Below are 18,987 nucleotides of genomic sequence, written 5' to 3' on the forward strand. Positions count from 1 at the left end.
ATTACTACCAGAAGGGATGCCATGTCTTCCAGAAGCAATTCCACGAGAATCTTTGGAAAAACAAACACGGAGGAAGTTCTTCAGAAAATTCTGATGGAATTGCTAATAAATTTTCTAGAAAATAAATCTCAACGAAATTGATTGAAACATTGAGTAAAATCATATCTACAGATTTTAAGTAATATTCATAGAGCGTTTTTTTTTAATTTAAAAAAATATTTCTAGAGATTTTAGAGGAAAAATCCACAAACACTTTCAGAGTTTTTCCCGAATAAATTCTTGAAAATGACTTTTTTACAATACCCAAGGATTAATTATTGAACCAGAAAAATTTTCTTTTTTATTTTGTTTTTATTTAGTTTTGTGCATTAACGTTTAAAAATTGAAAATATCCAGATTTATGTAGAACTTAATTGGATAATGTGGAGCGGACCTGGTGTGATGGTTAGAACCCTTGACTATCACGCCGAGGACCTGGGATCGAATCCCACTTCCGACAAACTCGCAAAAAGTGAGTTCTTCCTTCGAAAGGGAAGTAAAGCGTGGGTCCCGAGATGAACTAGCATAGGGCTAAAAATCTCGTTATTACAGACAAAAAAAAATAAAAAAAATAAAAAAATAAAATGGATAATGCATTCCTGATTTGGAGCACAAGATAGTGGAAAGCTTAAAGGTTGATAAGGTACTTATCATAATTCATGAAATACAATAAAAATACGAAACATTTATCCTTGGTTATTGCCGTGCTTGGAACAAAACTTATCGATCGTCCAACCAAAATTGAAGGAAAGCACTTTTTGAGGACTCCGAGATTTTTTTTTTTTCAGAATAACTGTTTTTATCTGTATTAACGAGATGTTTAGCCCTAGGCTAGTTCATCCCCGAAGCTCACGCTTTACTTCCCTTCCGAAGGAAGGATTCATATTTTGTGAGTTTATTGGGATTCGATCCCAGACCCTCAGCGTCTCCAGAATAGTCATCAAGCGCATTTTTTCGTCTTCCATATTTTCAATTCAATTCAGAACTTCTAGTAATTATTCAAAAACATGGGAATGTCATTTGGTCAAACTTGAAAATGTGATCAAAAATTTACTACAGAATTATCTAGAAAACGTGGCATAAACTATATACATATCATGACTGCCCAAGTAATAATCAAAACAATCGAAACAAAAAACTTGTGATTTGTGTATAGAATGAGCTGAAAAAGAATTGTAATTGACTACACGTACCATGAAAAAGTGAATGCGATAGTTTTTGCAAGCCTTCTCAATGGCTGACGAGAAGGATTGCAAATGCATATCCTAACATAATAATCAATCATAATGCTAGTAAAGGGACAGGAACAAAAACAAAGGACAAGCCGGTAAATACAACAAAATAACAAATGTAAACCCGAAGAAACATAAAAAAATAAATAAAAAAAAGCATATGTCGGAAGACTTTATAAAAGATTAACGTGAGTTCTAGTGGCTGTCACAAACAGGATTGGTGATGAATAATAATTGATAAAAGCATGGAATCAGAAAGACTGCATGTTTTAGAACGATATCATCATAACTAATATTGATGATTTCTCTAGTGACCTTGGTTGCTTGGTTAAACTCAAAGAACGATAATATTGTGTTTCAATTTAATTTAACTTGATTTTATCTAAACATTGATCGTGAATCAAATTTAAGAAATCACATCTTGTTTTTTTTAATGACTTCCAATGGCTGTATGGAAGACATTTTGATATCGTGCAACATATTACGGCTTATTTGTACCACAAATCCAACCCAAATATCTTATCCAATCAAAAGTTCGTAAAATCCAATCCATATCCCTCCTTAATAAAGTTGTTGGTGTTACAATTGTTTTAAAGCTTTCCACTGTGGAAAGTACAGTTTTTCTATAGTTTATTTCACAACAACGAGCCCTATAGAAGTGTGAATAACATTGCAGCTTAATTATCAAACACCGGTTTCACATGAGAATTCCACTTTCTTGCAGATTTTCCGTTGCTAGTTTTTAATTTTCTTAATCGCTCTGGATTTTTACTACTTGAAATCATTTTGTTTATTTGTTTTACCTAAAATGTCCATGAAAAGCTTTTTCCTAGAGTAAATCGCTATTTTCTAATAAATATCTTTCAGCGTGTTCTGGCGTATCCTATTTCTATTCAATTTAGTTAACTTTTAACTGTATTCTTGCAAAAACAGCTCTCCTAGACATGTGGAAATCAAGCACCCGATGCATTGAGCAAATTCGAACGAGGTACAATTCACCTTCATATGGTCGCGCCTTATCCCGAACAGAGCTTCATGGCTGTTCAGCTTCGCCCGGGCCTGGGAGCTTTCCTCACAAATAGCGACTTGCTCTCCATTCGAACGCTTTGCTTGCAACGAGACAAAAGAAAACATGCTCAAACCATAAAGAAAGCTATACAGATAGAGAGCGACAGCAGAAGCCATAACGAAAGCAGCGAATGCTTTCACACTTTATAACAGTTATATCCTGGACACAAACCTCGCCATTTTGGTCTAAGGTTATGTTTCAACATTACTCGCTCGTTGCGGCGATTATTTTTCCTAATCAATAATATTTCTATCATCAACGGCCACAGTTTAAAAACTGGTAACAATGTGTTACGACACGCTTCCCCATTCTCAACGGGAAGCCAAACTATAAATCAATCAAAATATAAAAATCTCCTAACTTTAGTCGCTTTTCGGCGGGCTACAGCGCGGATTTATGTACAATTGTGTAGACATCCCGCCAAGAAGCAAGCCCCCCGGTTAGACGAGGGACCCCGCTCACAAATATGAATCGATTCGCTTGTTGTTTACCTCCCGCGTGCGGTCTGTGAAATCACGTGGATCTACATATTATCTATACAGCATTTTGAGTGTGTGTTTTTGATTTCGATGATTGCCCTTAAAACCTACCACCGAAAAACAAAATATGTTTTAATAGCGTTTCGCTGATCCCGAATGTCGCACTCTACGAGTGCTTATGGACATGTTTACCTGTTTTTTGAATTATCTTACTTTTTACCTAACGAGAAATTGTCATACAATCCTAAGTAAAAATTCTGTGAATTATAGCCCACACAAACTGGAGGCGTGCAAATTTTCATACATATCCTAAGTTGTCACAAAAACAAATTCGAGAAAAATCTCCTCTCCCACCGAATCAAACGAAATAGATGTCGAACTTGAGCGAGAACGATCACACTCAAACCTCTTCGCCTTCGTCCGAGTTGGTCAGCCGAACCTGCGCAGGTTCGACCATCACCCCGTTGACCGACATCTGCTGGTCGCGCCACGGCGTCGTCAGGATCACTAATCGCTGAAAAGATTACCGAAAAAAAAACCTTCAATACCAAAGTCCTTCCTGAACTTCCGCAGAGAAAGCACTCACCTGTCGGAATGACCCCGGTGTGACGAGCAGTTTGTAGAACGCCATCAGTGGGATCATGATCATGGAGGAGCCGGCTATGCACCACCCCAAAACGTTGGCCCACGTCGGGTAGATGTAGTCCTCGTAGCTCAGCGGTTCGTATCCGATCAGACCGTAGATGATGATGAACAGGAGGAACAGCGGGGCGACGAACTTCCAGCACACGCGCCAGTAGATGCCCGGGGCGAAACCGATCATGTCCCGGATGTCGTCGCAGAAGCGTTTCGTGCCTGAAATATGATGGAGGAAAGGTGTTACGAGCAATAGTTACGAGATTTTTTTGTTATGATTTCTTTAAGTCTTTGGAAGATAACTTTCAATAATGTCAGACATTTTCGAGGTTTTTTAGAGATCCAGAATATCAGAGTGAATATTATCTGCAAAACCGGGAATACTCAGAAGTAAAGCCCACAGGTACATTCATACCAACAATGGAGTAAATGGTTAACTAGGGTAATTGTTCCCTTCGTTGTGGTAGTACCTAATGTTGCGGTAGTGGCAATTGAGCACTTTTTCGACTGAAATGTTACCAAAAGGCATTTTTAATAGATGTATTATGCTTAAATTATGAGATTGCACCATTTGTGTGCTTAAGATTTGCCCAAAAACCTATTTTGAAAAAATATTTTCCTTAAATTTTTTGCTGCTGTGTTCCTATTGTTGCAGTAGTGTTCCTAATGTTGCGGTATCCCATATGAGTTCAATGGGATACCGCAACAATAGGAACCAAAATTAAATTTTACCTCCATAATAGGAACAGTGTGCCTAATGTTGTGGTAAGCGATTTAGGATCGAAAACAGAGAGAAACGATAGTTTTTATATTTTTCCAAGCAAATTTGGATAGAAAACTACCAACTAACGTTTTGCAACCCTTCATTAGATGGTACGATCATTGTTTTTAAAATGAATTTACCTTAATACCACAACGATGGGCACACTTACCCTACCTACTTTTTTTATTATCGTACAAATTGGTACGAAGGTTCTCAGAATCAAATGATTTTTTTTACAGGTAGGTAGGGGTAGTTTGTTAAGAACGCTTTCATGTGATTTCCAAAAAAGAAATCCTGATGCGGTTGCTTCCGGGATTCCTCATAGGATTTCTTTAGGAATTCCTCCAGGGTTTCACCCGGGAACTTCTTCTGTGTTTCTTTCAGGAACAACTCTAGGGATTATTTTAATAATTCCTCCAAGGATTCCCCCAGGAACACTTCTTAGACTTCCTTCAAGAGTTCCTTTTGGAATTCTATCAGGAATTCCTCCAGAAATTAATCCAGTTCTTCCTCCAGGGACTGTTTAGGGATTTCCTTAGGAGTGCCTCTTGGAACTGTTTCCGGGATTCCATCAGGAACTGCTACAGGGATTCCTCAAAGAGTTCCTCCAGGAACTCTTCTTAGAATTCCTTCAGGATTTTTCCAAGAATTCAATTTGCAATTTCCTGTGAAATTATTCCTGGGATTCCTTCAGGAATTTCTCAAGGGATTCCTCCACGAATTTCTTCTGAGATTGCTCCAGGAATTAATCCAGGAATTCCTTCAGAAATGCCTCTAGAGAATCCTCCAGATATTCCTCCAGGAATTATTCTAGAGACACCTCCAGGAGTATTTCTAGATATTCCCCCGTTAATCCCTACAGGCATTCCTCTAGGATATCCTCCAAGAATTTCTGCAGGGCATAACACTGGAATTTCTTCTGTGTATCTTTCTTGAACAACTTATTTTAAAAATTCCTCCAAAGATCCTCCCAGGAACGCTTCTCAGGATTCCTTCAGCAATTCCTCCTTGTATTCTTTAAGGAACTCCTTCAAGAATTAATTCAGTACTCCCTCCATGGGCTGTTAATTCCTCTAGGATTTTTTCCAAGGATTTCTCTGAAAGTTCCTCCAGGAACTCATCTAGAGATTCCCTTAGAAATACCGCCAAAAATTCCTCTAGAGATTTCTGCATGAGTTCCTCTAGAGATTCCTTTAGTAATTCCTACAGGCATTCCTCTAGTATATCTACCAGGGATCCCTCCAAAAATTCCTACAAGAATTGTTTCAGAGATTCCTCCAAGATATCCTCCAGGGTTTCCTTAATGTATTCCTTCAGGACTTCCACCAGAGATTCCTCCAGTAATTGCTTCCAGAATTCTTCCAAGAATTTCACTAGAAGTTCCTACAGAAATTCATCCAGGAAATCTTCAAGGGATTTTTTTTCCAGAGGCTCCTACATGAATTCCTCTAAAGATTTCTTCAGGAATTACTTTTGGGAATCCTCCAAAACTTCCACCAGGAATTCTTCTAGGCATTCTTCCAGGAAATTTCAGGCATTCTTCCAGGGATTCCTCTTTGGATTCTTGCATAGATTCCTCCAGGAATTGCTCCAGGGACTTCTCCAGGAGTTTCTCCTGGGATTGCATCAGGAATTCTTCCAGGCATATCTACAGAAATTCATGCAGGCATTCCTATAAGATTTCATCCAGGAATTTCTCCAGGATCTCGTCGAGGAATTCCTCCAGGATATTCCTCAGGGATTTCTCAAGGAATTTCACCAAGAATTATTCAAAAAAAATCCATCATAAATTATGTCAGCAATTCATCCAGGAATTTCTCCAGGAAACTTTACAAAATTTCTTCCAGGATTATCTCTAGGAATACCTTCTAGATTTTTTTCAAGAATTCCTCCAAAAATTCTTCCAGATTTTCCTCCAGGAACTGCTGCAGGGATTCCTCTAGGAATCCCGCTAAAAATTCTTCAAGGAGCTTCTTCAGAGATTTTTCCAGGGATTTCTCCAAGAATTTTTCCAAGAATTCCCCCAGGGATTCCTTCAGAAATTCCTTGGAGGATTTCTCTAGGAAATTCTCAAGAAATTCCTCCAGCAATTTCCCAGGGGATTTTTCCGAAATTTCTCGCAGAGTTTCTCTAGAGATTTCCCCGGAAATTTATCCAGTAAATGTTACAAGCATTCCTCCAAAGATTCCTCCAGGAATTCTTTCAAGGATTCCTCCAGCAACTCCCAAAGAAACTCCTCCAAGAAATTCTCCAGTATTTACCCCAAGAATTTCTTCAGGAATTCCTCCAGCAGTTTCGGTAGAAATTTATCCAGGAATTGCTCCTGGACATCCTTCAGAAATTATGTCAGCAATTTCTGCAGGAATTTTTCCTCCAGATATTTCTGGGAATCCTCCAGGCATTTCTGCAGGAATTTTACCAGAGATTCCTTCATGAATTGCTTCAAGAATTCCTCCAGGGATTTCTCCACAAATTTCTCCAGCGATTTTCCTAGGAATTCCTACAGAAGCTCATCTGCTCATCTAAGGATTCTTCCAGCAAATTCTCTAAGGAATTCTTCCAGGAAATTCAACAGGAAAACATTCATCAATTTTTCAGCGGTGCATCCAGGTATTCCTCTAGAGATTCCTCCAGGGATTTCTTCACAAATTTGTTCAAGGATTACCCCAGTGGTTCCTTCAGAAATTCCTTCGAAGATTCCTTCAAGAATTCCTCCAGAAATTCCGCTACAAATTTCTTCAGGATTAACTCAAGGGAAATAGAAAAATAATAGAAAAAGAAAAATAATAGAATTCCTCTAGAGATTTCTCTAGGAATGTATCCAGTAATTATTTCAAGAATTCCTCCAGGAATTTCATCATGGCTTTCTCCAGTAATTCCCACAGGAATACCTCTAGGAATTCCTCCAGGCATTCCTCCAAGATTTGATCCAGGAATTTCTCCACGAATTTCTTCATGAATTCCTCCATAAATTCCACAAGAAATTCTTCCAGGAATTTCTCAAGGGATATTCTCAGAAAAATAAAAATAATAGAAATAGAAATAGAATTCCTCTGGAGATTCTATTCCTTTAGAAGTACATCCAGTAGTTCTTTCAAGAATTCCTCTAGAGGTTCCTCCAGGCATTCCTCCAGGATTTTATCCACGGATTTCTCCAGGAACTTTTACAGGAATTCCTTCAGAAAATACCACAGAAATTTGTTTTTCAGTAATTCTTCCAGGAATTTCTCCAGAAATTGCTCCTGGACATCTTCCAGAAACTATGTCAGCAATTCCTCCAGAAGTATCTTCAGGAAATCCTCTAGGACTTTTTTTTCGGAGATTGAACAACTTGGTGGGCTTTGTGGCCGTGCGGGTAGGGGCGTCAGTCGTCTAACCGTTTCGTAAGCCTCGGAGTGTGGATTCGATTCCCGCTCCAGTCGGTGAAAACTTTTCGTCAAACGGAAATTTCTCCATTGGACCACTGGGTGTTTCCTGTGTTGTCCGTTGTCTCATGTTTGTGACTGTTCAGTCTGTGCAACCTCTCATTGAAGACGGTGAAGTGTTTTGTAAAAAGATTCTTCCAGGAAATTCTCCACGAATTTCTCAAGGGATATTCCCAGAGATTCTTCCAGGGAATCCACCAGAAATTTCTCCAAGGGTTCATGCAGGAATTCTTCCTGATATTTCACTAGGGATTTTTTCAGATGTTTCTCCAGCAATTCCTCCCAGAATTCCTCTGGAGATTTCTCCAGAAATTCCTCCAGGTACTTTTTCAGGGATTGCTTCAAGAATTCATCCAAGAAATTTCTCCAAGAATTCGTGCTGGGTGTCATCCAAGAATTCTTCCAGGAATTACGCTAGGAATTTGTTCAAAAGTTTCTCCAGGATTCTCTCTGAAGATTTTCCCAGGAATTGCTTCAGGGATCCCTCCAGCAATTCCTTCATGGATTTCTCCAAGAATTCCTCCAAGAATTCCTTCTGAAATTTCTCTAATATTTCCTCAAATGATTTCTTCTGAAATTTTTTCTAGGGATTCCTATCAGAATTCCGCCTGGAATTTCTCCAGAATATTCTCCAAGGAATCCTCCAGAAATTTACCTAGGATTTCCTCATGAGATGTCTTCAGATATTTCTCTAGGTATTCCTCCCATAATTAATACAGGAATTCCTCCAGGTAGACTTTCAGAAATTCTTCCAGGGATTGCTCCGGGAATTCCATCGGGGATTCTACAGGGCTTACATCAGGCATTCCTGTAGGAATTGCTCCAGAGATTCATCCAGGTGTTCCTTTAGGGATTTATCCAGGAAATCTTCCGGAAATGCTCCGGGAATTCTTGAAGGGATTGCTCCAGGAATTCCTCAAATGTATTTTTTTCTGAAATTCCTCACAGGGTCTCTTCAAAAATTCATTCAGGAGTTCTTTTGGAAATTTCATTACTCCTTCAATCATCTTTTCAAGAATGTACTCAAGAACTTCTCTAGGATTACCTGATGATTTCTTCAAATTATTTCACAAATTTCTGGAAGAATTCCTCCAGCGAATAATATTGGAAGATAATTTTAAAGAATTTATACAGGAGCCAGGAAATTCTTGGTAAGTACTCAAAAGAGTTCGTATTTTCCAAAAGAGTTCAGCTATAATTTTTTATGAATGTTTTTTAGACATCATCAAATCAAATCAGAGCAAAATAATGCACGAAAGAAAAAAATCCTTATTATTTCAGAAATTGTTCTAACGAGTATCTTCAAACTTCAATTATATTTTAACGTAACTCTAGAATTATGATAATACTAAATTTAACTAGTTTCTAACTTTTGTATTCCAGGCCAAGGGTTTAACTCTACATTAGATATAAAAACTATATTTGGATAACTTACCATATATCCACGAAACCGCAATCGCCTCAAAGAGCACTGCAATCAGTATCGAATATCCCGCTGCATACCGATCCAACAGCTGGAAGAAATAGAAACCTCCCTGCGTACAGCTAGCCAGGCCCACAAAGAAGTACAGCGTAAACAGACCGGCCACAAAGATCTCCCGATTGCGTCCAATCTTCGGGAACTCATCACTCAGCGCAGTGATGATTGCTTCCGATCCACCAAACTGAAGTATACCGTGGATTTAGAAATGAGATCAAATCTCGTCAGATTAGTTTTAAAACTTACAGAACTATCCAATCCTAGTGTCAACAACATCATAAAGAAAATCAACGCCCAAAAGGTGCTACCGGGCATGGTGGCGATCGCAGCGGGATACACCACAAACACCAATCCGGGTCCTTCCGTGGCAACGTCCTCGATGTCCTGCCCACTGGCGTGCGCCATGTAACCCAGCACCGAAAAGATCACAAATCCTGCTACGAAGCTAGTGGCTGAGTTGATAAAACTGGTCAATATGGCATCTCTGAAATGCGGGAGTTGAAATTGTTATTCGATTCCAAGCATTCAAGGAAAACGACTCACTTGTAAACGTTATTGTGGTATTTGTTGTAGGAAGCATATGCCAGCAGAACACCAAAACCCGGTCCCAACGAGAAAAATACTTGGGTAGCAGCATCAACCCACACTTCCGGTTTCTCAATCATATCGAACCGGGGGCTCAGATAGTACTTGATGCCATCTGCCGACCCCGGCAAAGTAATACCACGAACCAGCAGGATCAACAGCACCGCGTATGGAAAGAGGGCAGTGAACCATACCACTTTTCCGGAAGTACTGATTCCCTTCCACAACGAGAAGTAACAGATAAGGTAAACGGCCAGTAGACACAGTGCCATGTCCCACTTGATGGTGCCCAAGTCGTGGATACCGGCGCTTTTGTCCAGCTCCAGGATGTAACGACTGAAATGAAGGTTGATGTTAGACTACCACGTTCATAGAAGTCCTGAACAGCAAAAGGCCTTACTTGAAGTACTCCGACGCCGCCGAGGCAAACTTAACCGTTTCGTTGGACAACGCGATGGTTGTGTTGACCACGGTTCCATTCATCGAGGCCACCGTCGACGCCACCGTCGCTGCGGCGGTCTTGTTGGGACCACCGAACTCGAACGGTTTGCAAAGGATCGTGTTCCACGCGTTGTCACACAACGTCCAAGGCAGGTGACTGGTGAACGAGGCGAAGAAGAACCTCAGCGACCAAGCGATGATCACGTTGTAGTAGAAGTCGACGTAGAATGCGATCAGGACGACCGCGTAGCCGATACCTGGAGGAGTAGAGTTTTCATTAGAGGTTCTTCATAGGTAAATGTTGATCAAAACCTTCACAAACCTTTGAAAAGAGGAACTAGACGACCCCAGCAGGTGATGGCACCTTTCCGGTTGAACTGACCCAGCGCCAGTTCCATGTAGAAGAGAGGAATCCCGCCGACCAACAGCATCACACAGTAAGGAACAAGGAAAGCGCCTGAAAAGAATATCCTAATTAATAGACGTGCCTTCATTACTGCTGCAATCAACGAACGATTATAATCTTCCATTTTTACCCCAAGTCACCAAGCGAAGACTCTTAAAGGGCCATCTCCCACAAGTTTACGAGCAACCTGTTGCTACCGGAAACTGTTACCCCCTACCCCTTGCCACAGTCAGTCTCAGTCAACATCCACTTTATCCTACTTATTATACTCATAGATCATCCCGTCGTCGTCGTACTCCACCACGGTCGCTCATTTACTCTCGTACGCTATTCTCTACACACACTCAATCCGGTATGATTTGTTGCGCCCCAGTGCTACAGCTACTATAGGGGTACAATAAGCGCCGATATAAATGAAATCGATTGAAGAAATATTTGGAATACAAAAAAATATTCAAGGCATATTCCTCAAAAGGCAGTTAAACGTAAAAAATGATCTACGAAAAATCGTTAAATACTAACATTATTTAACAGCATTTTTTAACTCATGCTCTGAGTTTGAAAACGCGTCGAGACAAAATATAGTAGAACCATTGGCGTAACTAGGATTTTTTCCTGGAGGGGGCCCAGGGGGGGCCTGGGCTGAGATGAATTTTAAGCGGGATGGGCGCCCGATATGTGAATATGCAAATCAGTATTGTAGTTTTGAGTAATCAAAATGACTGTTTCAGATTTGCTCAAAGTTTTATAAACTATATGAGTACGAGCCATTCCTCCAAGATTTATTTCCATAGCTTAATTCAGTGATTCCATCTTGGCTTCTTCCATTCATCTAGGGATTCCACTAGACATTTTTTTCGGAGATTTGTCCTGGGATATCTTTAGAGGTTCCTCCAGTAATTGTTCCAGTGCTTTTTTCAAAGTTTCCTTCAGGAATCTCTCCAGAGATCCTTTAAGGTATTTCTGCAGGTATTCAGAGATTTCTACAGGGATATCTCCATATATGCCTTCCAAAATTCCACTAGAGATTGCTCCAATAATTACATCTGGAATGATTCGAAGTATTTCTGCAGGAATGTATTCCAGAAATTCTTTTAGAAAATTTTACTAAGAGATTCTTAAAAAACACTCCAAGAATTGCTTGAAAAATTTGTACAAAAAACCTTTAGGGATCCTAGTTTTTTTTATCTGTTTTAACGAGATTTTTAGCCCTAGGCTAGTTCATCTTGGGACCCACGCTTTACTTCCCTTCCGAAGGAAGAACTCACATTTTGCGAGTTTGTCGAGAGTGGGATTCGATCCCAGGTCCTCGGCGTGATAGTCAAGTATTCTAACCATCCCACCAGGTCCGCTCCACTAGGGATCCTAGTATTCCTTCAACAATTACTGCAGACATTGATCTCTTCATTTTTTTTTATCCAGGAATATTCCTACAAAAATTCTTCCAGGTATTCGCTAAAAAAGCTCTCCTGAGATTCCATAAAGAGTGTCTAATGGGGCTTGCTTCCGAGATTCCTCATCGGGTTTCTTCAGAAATTACTTCAAGAGTTCCTCCAGGGAATTACCGGAAATTTCTTCTGTTATTCTTACAAAAACGAATTCCGAGATTATTTTAAACATTTCTAGAAGAACTCTTATTGGGATTCCTTCAGAAACTCCCGCAGGAATTAATCCAGGATTTCAGGATTTCCTCAGGAATTTCAGCGGTTTCTTCAGTATTTCCCCTGAGAATTCTTCAGAAAATCCTCCTGGAATTCCCTCAGAAATCGAACTTTGTATTTCATCAGAAATGAATCTTGAGATTCCTCCAGGAACTCCTTCGGAAATTCCTCCCGGATTTTTTTTTTCAAGAATAATTTCAGGTATTCCTCCTGGCATGCCTCTAGGATTTCATTCAGGCATTTGTCCAGAGACTTCTGCAAGAGTTCTACCAAGAATTTCTCCAGGTATTACCCCAGGTATTTCCTCAGGAATTACTCCAGGAATTTATTCAAGTTTGGATCCAGGAATTCTTCCATGAATTCCTCCGAAAATTCTTCCAGGAATTTCTTCTCTAGGGTTTCCTCTGCACATTCCTCCAGGATTTATTTCATGGATCCCTCCAGGAATTCCACCGATGATTCCTGCAGTAATTCCTCCAGAAAATCCTCCTGGAACTCCACCAGAAATTCCTTTCTGAATTCCTCTAAAAATTTCACCAGGAATTCCTTCAAAAATTTCTGCATGGATTCCTTCCAGAATTTCTCTAGAGATTCTTCCAGGAATTCATTCAGAAATTACTACCGCAATTCCTTCCCATAGGAATTCCTTCAGAAATTACTACCGCAATTCCTTCAGGAATTCCTCCTGGAATTCCTCCAAAAATTCCTCTGGGAATTCCTCTAGAAATTTCTCTTGGATTTTCTTCAGAAATTTCTATTGGAGTTTCTTCAGAAATTTCTCTTGGAATTTCTTCAGAAATTTCATTTGGAATTTCTTCAGGAATTCCTCAGTTAACTGCTTCCTGAATTTCTCTCGAGATTACTCCAGGAATTCATTCAAAAATTCTTCCAGGGATAGTTCCAAGGAATTTCCACAAAAATTCCCTTACAGATTAATCCAGGAATTCTTCCTGGGATTCCGCAAGGAATTTATCCAGAACTTCCTGCAGGAATTTGTCCAGAACTTTCCAGGCATTCCTCCTGAGGTTTCTCCAGAAATTGCTTCAGGGATTCCTCCAGGGATTTTTCAAAGAATTTTCCCAGGCATTCTTCCAAGAATTTCTCTAGAAATTTCTCTAAGGATCCCTCTAGGAATTTTTCAAGAGGTTTCTTTAGAAATTTCTCCTGAGAGTTTCTCTAGGACTCATCCCGGGATTTCTCCAGCAATATATCTAGAGATTGCTTCGGGAGTTCTTCTAAAAACTCCAAACTCCACTAGATTGCTCCCAGAATTCTTCTTAAAACTCCACCAGGAACTCATCTAGAAATGTATCCAGAGATTACTCCAGGCATTAGTCCAGGAATTTCTCCAGGGATTTTTCAAGGAAATTCTCCAGGGTTTCCTCCAGGGATTTCTTAAGGAATTTCTCGCGAGATTCCTCCAGGAATTGATACAGGCATGTCTCCAGGAATTTATCCAGGGGTTACTCCAGGCATTCCTCCAGAAGCTCCTCCAGAGATTTCTATAGGGATTCCTCCAGGCATTAATCCAGGATTCCTTCAGAAATTACTACCGCAATTTCTGCAAGAATTTATCTTGAAAATCCTCCAGGGATTCATTTAGAAATTACCCCAAGAATTCCTCCCGGAGTTTATCCAAGAAATATTCCAATAATTCTTCCTGGGATTCCTGAATGATTTCATCCTGAGATATCTCTAGGAATTCCTTCAAATATTTTTTCAGGAATCCTCCAGGAAATCCTCAAGGGATTCTTTTAAACATTTTCCCACAAATTCTTTCTGGAATTTATTCAAGAATTATTCCAGGTTTTCCTCCTGACATTCTTCCAGGATTTCATCCAGGCATTTCTCCAGGGACTTCTCCAGGAGCTCCACCACGAATTTCACCAAAAATTACCCCAGGTATTTCTTCAGGAATACTTTCGGTAATTTATTCAGGAATGGATCCAGGAATTCCTCCAGGAATTTCTTCGGAAATTCGTACGGCAATTCCTTCAGGAATTGTTCCAGGAATTTCTCCAGAAATCCTTCCAGGGTTTCCCCCAAGAATTAATCCAGGAATTTCTTCTCCGCGGTTTCCTCTACACATTCCTCCAGGAATTATTTCATGGATTCCTCCAGAAATTCCTCCGATGATTTCTCCAGTAATTCTTCCAGAAATTCCTTCTGAAATTGCTCCTGTAAGTCCTCCAGAAATTCCTCTTAAATTTCTCCTGGAACTTCATTATAAATTCCTCTCAGAATCCCTCTAGGAATTTCTCTAGAAATTTCTTTAGTAATTTCTCTATGAATATATTCAGAAATTTCTCCATGGATTCCTTCCAGAATTCCTCTAGAGATTCTTCCAGCAATTCATTGAAGGATTCCTCAAAGAATTGATTAAGGGATTCCTCCTAGAATTCATCCATGAATAGTTCCATGGAATTTCCTCAAGATTTCCTATAAAGATTTGTCCAGAAATTCTTCCTGAAATTCCACCTGGAACTTGTCCGGAAGTTCCTCCAGGAATCCCTCCTAAGGTTCCTCCAGAAATTTGTTTCAGGGATTTTTCCAGAGTTCTTTCCAAGAATATCTCCAGGGATTCTTTCAAGAATTTTTGTAGAAATTTTACGGGATTTCCTTATGAGGTTTCTTCAGAAATACCCCAGGAATTCCTTCAGAAAGTCCTTCAGGAATTCATATAGGAATTCCTTCAGGAATTTCTCTGGGAATTCCTCAGAAATTACTACCGCAGTGTCTCCAGGGGCTCCTCAAAAAATTCCATCAAGATTTACCGTAGGTATTTCTTCAGAAATTCCTACAGGAATTTCTTCAGAAATTGATCCAGGAATCCCTCCAGGAATTTCTTCGGAAATTCCTACAGCATTCCTTCAGGAATTTCTGCAGGAAATCCTTTAGAGATTGCTTCCGATATTCTTTCAGGAGATTCTTTAGGAAATTCTATAGGAATTTTTTCAAGGGATTCCTCCGGAAATTCTTTCAGGTTTCCTCTAAGAATTAATCCATGAATTTCAACTCCAGGGATTCCTCTAGAAATCCGTCCAGGAGGTTTTTCACGGGTTCTTCTAGAAATTCCACCAGGAATTCCTCCAAGAATATACCAAAAATTCCTGCAGGGATTCTTCTAAGGATTCTTCCGTGAGATTCCTCCAAGAATTCCTCCTGGAATTCCTCCAGAAATTCCTCTGGGAATTCTTCTAGAAATTTATCTTGGAATTTCATCAGAAATTTCTCTAATGCTCCAGGCATTACTCCAGGAACTTCTCCAGGGATGCCTCCTTCATAAATTTATCCATTAACTTTGGAGCCAAGGGCTGAAAGTCTCTTTAAAAAAGACAAATCAATCAATCAATCCATTAACTTTTCCAGGGAATCCGCCAGGAATTTGTCCAAAAAATTTTCTAGGATTTCCTCCAGAAATCCATCTTGGAATTGGTGAGAAAATTTTCTTATGATTTCACAAAAAAAATGTGCCTATGATGCTTCGTTCTATGATTTTTCAAAGTAGATGGTGTCTGTGGAAAATGTATGATTTTCACTGGAGTTTTCCGGAAAATTAGGCGACCCTGATTTCTTTCAATTTAGTTTTTCAAATATACATACATGATCCCTACCTAATTTCATTAACCTTCAGAAACTTCATACTTTTCCAGAGATTCCGCATGGAATTTTTCCAGAAGGTTCTCCCGGATATCCTCCAGAAATACATCTAGGAACTCCTCATGTGATTTCTTGAATAATTCCTCTAAGGATTCCTCCAGGAATGCATCCAGAAATTCCTCCAAGGATTAATCTAAAAAAAAATTCTAGTAATTTCTACAGGGATTTCTGATGTGGATTCTTCAGATTTTTTTTACCTGAAATTCCTAGCATAATTGCTCTTCGGATTCCTCCAGGAATTCATTCAGGGATGCCTCCAGGTATACTTTCACAAATTACTCCAGGGATTCCTGCAGGTATTGCTCCGAGAATTCTTGTAATGATTTCTTCCGAAATTTCTCTCGGGATTTTTTTTTAAAAATTATTCAGCGGTTAGTTAAAAAATTTCAGTACTCCGTTCATAATGTTTTTCAGGGCTTCACCCCAGGGCTTTTTCAGGATTACTTGTAGACTTTTTGAATAATTTGAAGGATTTCTAGAGGAGTTCCTCCAGCGATTTGTATTGAAATTCTTTTAGATAATTTTAGAGGGACATAGAAGCCAAGAAATTCTCCAAGAAGTCATCCAGGAATTCTTTCACAATTATCTCATGAATACCAAGTCTTTTACAAGTCCAATCATGAATACCTTCAAACTTACGATTACATCTTGCAGCACCAGTTTTTAAATATATTAAAACTTCCTCAATAACCATTTGAATTTGTGCGTTGTTTGATAGACGCAAAAATACCCCTGGCCCACGAAATATAAGAAATTAATAGTGACCGACTAGAAATCACCTCCAGCATGGTTTTAATGAATACACTCGCGTTTACGCTTCAGCTACGTACACCTATTCTCACTAGGAATTCACAAACTTTTGCTGGAATTCCATTGCAAATTCAACCAGAGTTTTTTCCCACATGAAACTTGATTTCCATAAAGAAGCACCATATTTTGCAGTAATGCTGCTAGAAAATTCAAAGATTTTTAAAGATACCCATCCAGGAATTCCTGGAAATTATCATTTAGATTTAATTTCTCAGCGATTTAAAAAAAGAAGATGTACAAAGTATTGCTTTTTATATAATTCTGATTATATAATATTTCCAAACAAAACTAACTAATCACATAGACCATTTTGGACAATGATCTTGTAGAGAGTGCCAAGTTGAGAATTGTCTCCAATAACTGTCAATTTAAACACATATTATGCCAAATAAATTTCTATTACTGTACGTGCAGTTGAAACCCGGAATTTTCGACTAGCGAAGTTGGATTTTTCTCCAAATCCGTGCGTCGGACCTAACTTCGGAAGTGGTGCGCTGTATAGCTGTTTGCTATACAGCGCACCACTTCCGAAGTTAGGTCCGACGCACGGATTTGGAGAAAAATCCAACTTCGCTAGTCGAAAACTCCGATTTTCAACTAAATTGAGAATATAGATCTATGTTTGTCACCACGACAGTGGTTTTCAGATTTTTTTCTAATTTCCATATATAAAGTCATGAAAAATTTCTGGGGGGGGCCTGGCCCCCCTGGCCCCCCCTCTAGTTACGCCAATGAGTAGAACAGAGTTTTTTTTTTAGAATGGCGTATTTAAATCGATTTTTGTTCTATTTTGTATCATGGTTGCTCACTAGTATGGGACAGACATCAAATTCTCGCTCCAGTCGACTTTTTTGATTCCATTTAGGTCCCATATGAACTGTGCAAAATTTCAGCGCAATCGGAGAAACTATAATTTAGCGCAAGCAGTTCAAAGTTTTCATAGGATTTACTATGGGAAAAGTTACACTTTCAGATAAAAAATCCCAGAGGTCGCGTCTTGTCTCCTGAATTCAAATCGATCAACGCTTCTTGTAGAAAAATCATTTATGAAACTTTCCTTCGAAGACCGCAAATCGATTGGAAGTTTGCGGAAAAAGTGATTGATTTATTACCGATCAGTGATCCAACGAACGGCACTGTAGCTGCTGCCTTCCATAGCTGTGAAAAATATAGAAACCTTAATAATAAAAATGCGACAATAGGGTGATAGCATCCATTTTTACGTTTATTTTTTTTTTAATTCGCTGTAAATTAAGTAAAGTTGTATGGGAAACAATTATGTCTAGATTTCAATGGAAAATTGTAAGAAAAAAAAAATTGATACAAAAATTCTAAAAAAAAATATCTTAGCGTGTACTACGCCATCGTGATGCAAAAATCATAACATCTTGAAAGGGTTATAATCAATGAAAAATAAAAATTCGAGAAAAAATGGGTAAAAGCATTTCACCATTCGAATTTCGAGGCTGGAAGTCAAGTTTCTACAGAAAAATAATAAAAAATCAAAAGGTAAGGTTGTTGGAAAACTTAAATTATATGACAAATTACATGGACCCGCTTTGAATATTACTCTCAGTGTATTTTTTCTAAAAATTCTTCAATTATCCTTAAACGTTTGATGTTATAATTGTGTTGCAAGAGAAAGATAGGTTTTTCCATACTCCCTTTCCAAAAATTAGGAGTATATAGGAAAAGGAATATTTTTTGGAGGTGAATTTTTGATATTTTGTCAAGCCCCAACTTTGCTTAATATTCAGTCATAATTTCAGCTTCGTACGGAATGCTGTTTGCCAGATCTATGTTTCTGAAGCTTCAAAATATGATTCCGGATAATCGAGTCCAACCTGTTATTACAGATGTACTGTTCCATTCGTGTATATAGCATTTCATAGAAAATCTATATGGAGCAACTCGAAATGTGGTGATAATAGTTCGTTGTAGTTCATCGAAAATAATAAAACAATTTTGTAATTAGGTTATATAAAAAATAAAAGTTTTTCAAAAACAAAAAAAAAATAAAACTTTTGAACCAGTTTTGAGCTACTATCATGTCTACACTTGATATATTTTGTGACAATCATCCAAAAACGCTTTATTGTAGGAATAGTTGTTTTTTGAAAATATTTGAATAAAAATCGATTAAAAAAGTATGGCCGTTTTAAAAAGACCAAGCTAAAGACAGTCCAGATATTTTTGAGGAAGCTAAGAAGGTATGCAAAGGTCCATACACCCAGAAAGTATTAATGTAATCTGAGAGGGTGCTGACAACTTGGAAAACGATTTGGGGTGAAAGTCGTCATT

At 38.7% G+C, this 18,987-nt stretch overlaps 1 protein-coding gene across 5 annotated transcripts in view; it reads right to left on the reverse strand.

The window, feature by feature from the left end:
- Positions 1 to 219: 219 nt before the first annotated feature.
- LOC109429040 (sodium-dependent dopamine transporter) overlaps positions 220 to 18,987 on the reverse strand; it is a 117,309-nt gene continuing 98,541 nt past the window's right edge. For all 5 annotated transcript variants that reach the window (XM_029870683.2, XM_062854122.1, XM_029870685.2 and 2 more), the window contains 7 exons: positions 10,472 to 10,606; positions 10,109 to 10,406; positions 9,667 to 10,044; positions 9,370 to 9,607; positions 9,079 to 9,307; positions 3,406 to 3,674; positions 220 to 3,333 (listed from right to left, as the gene is read on the reverse strand). In XM_029870683.2, coding sequence (XP_029726543.2) covers positions 3,220 to 3,333; positions 3,406 to 3,674; positions 9,079 to 9,307; positions 9,370 to 9,607; positions 9,667 to 10,044; positions 10,109 to 10,406; positions 10,472 to 10,606 — 1,661 coding nt within the window. In that variant the 3' untranslated portion in view covers positions 220 to 3,219. The remainder of the gene's footprint in view (positions 3,334 to 3,405; positions 3,675 to 9,078; positions 9,308 to 9,369; positions 9,608 to 9,666; positions 10,045 to 10,108; positions 10,407 to 10,471; positions 10,607 to 18,987) is intronic.

The sequence above is a fragment of the Aedes albopictus genome, chromosome 2, assembly GCF_035046485.1.
Source record: "Aedes albopictus strain Foshan chromosome 2, AalbF5, whole genome shotgun sequence".
Lineage (NCBI taxonomy): Eukaryota > Metazoa > Arthropoda > Insecta > Diptera > Culicidae > Aedes > Aedes albopictus.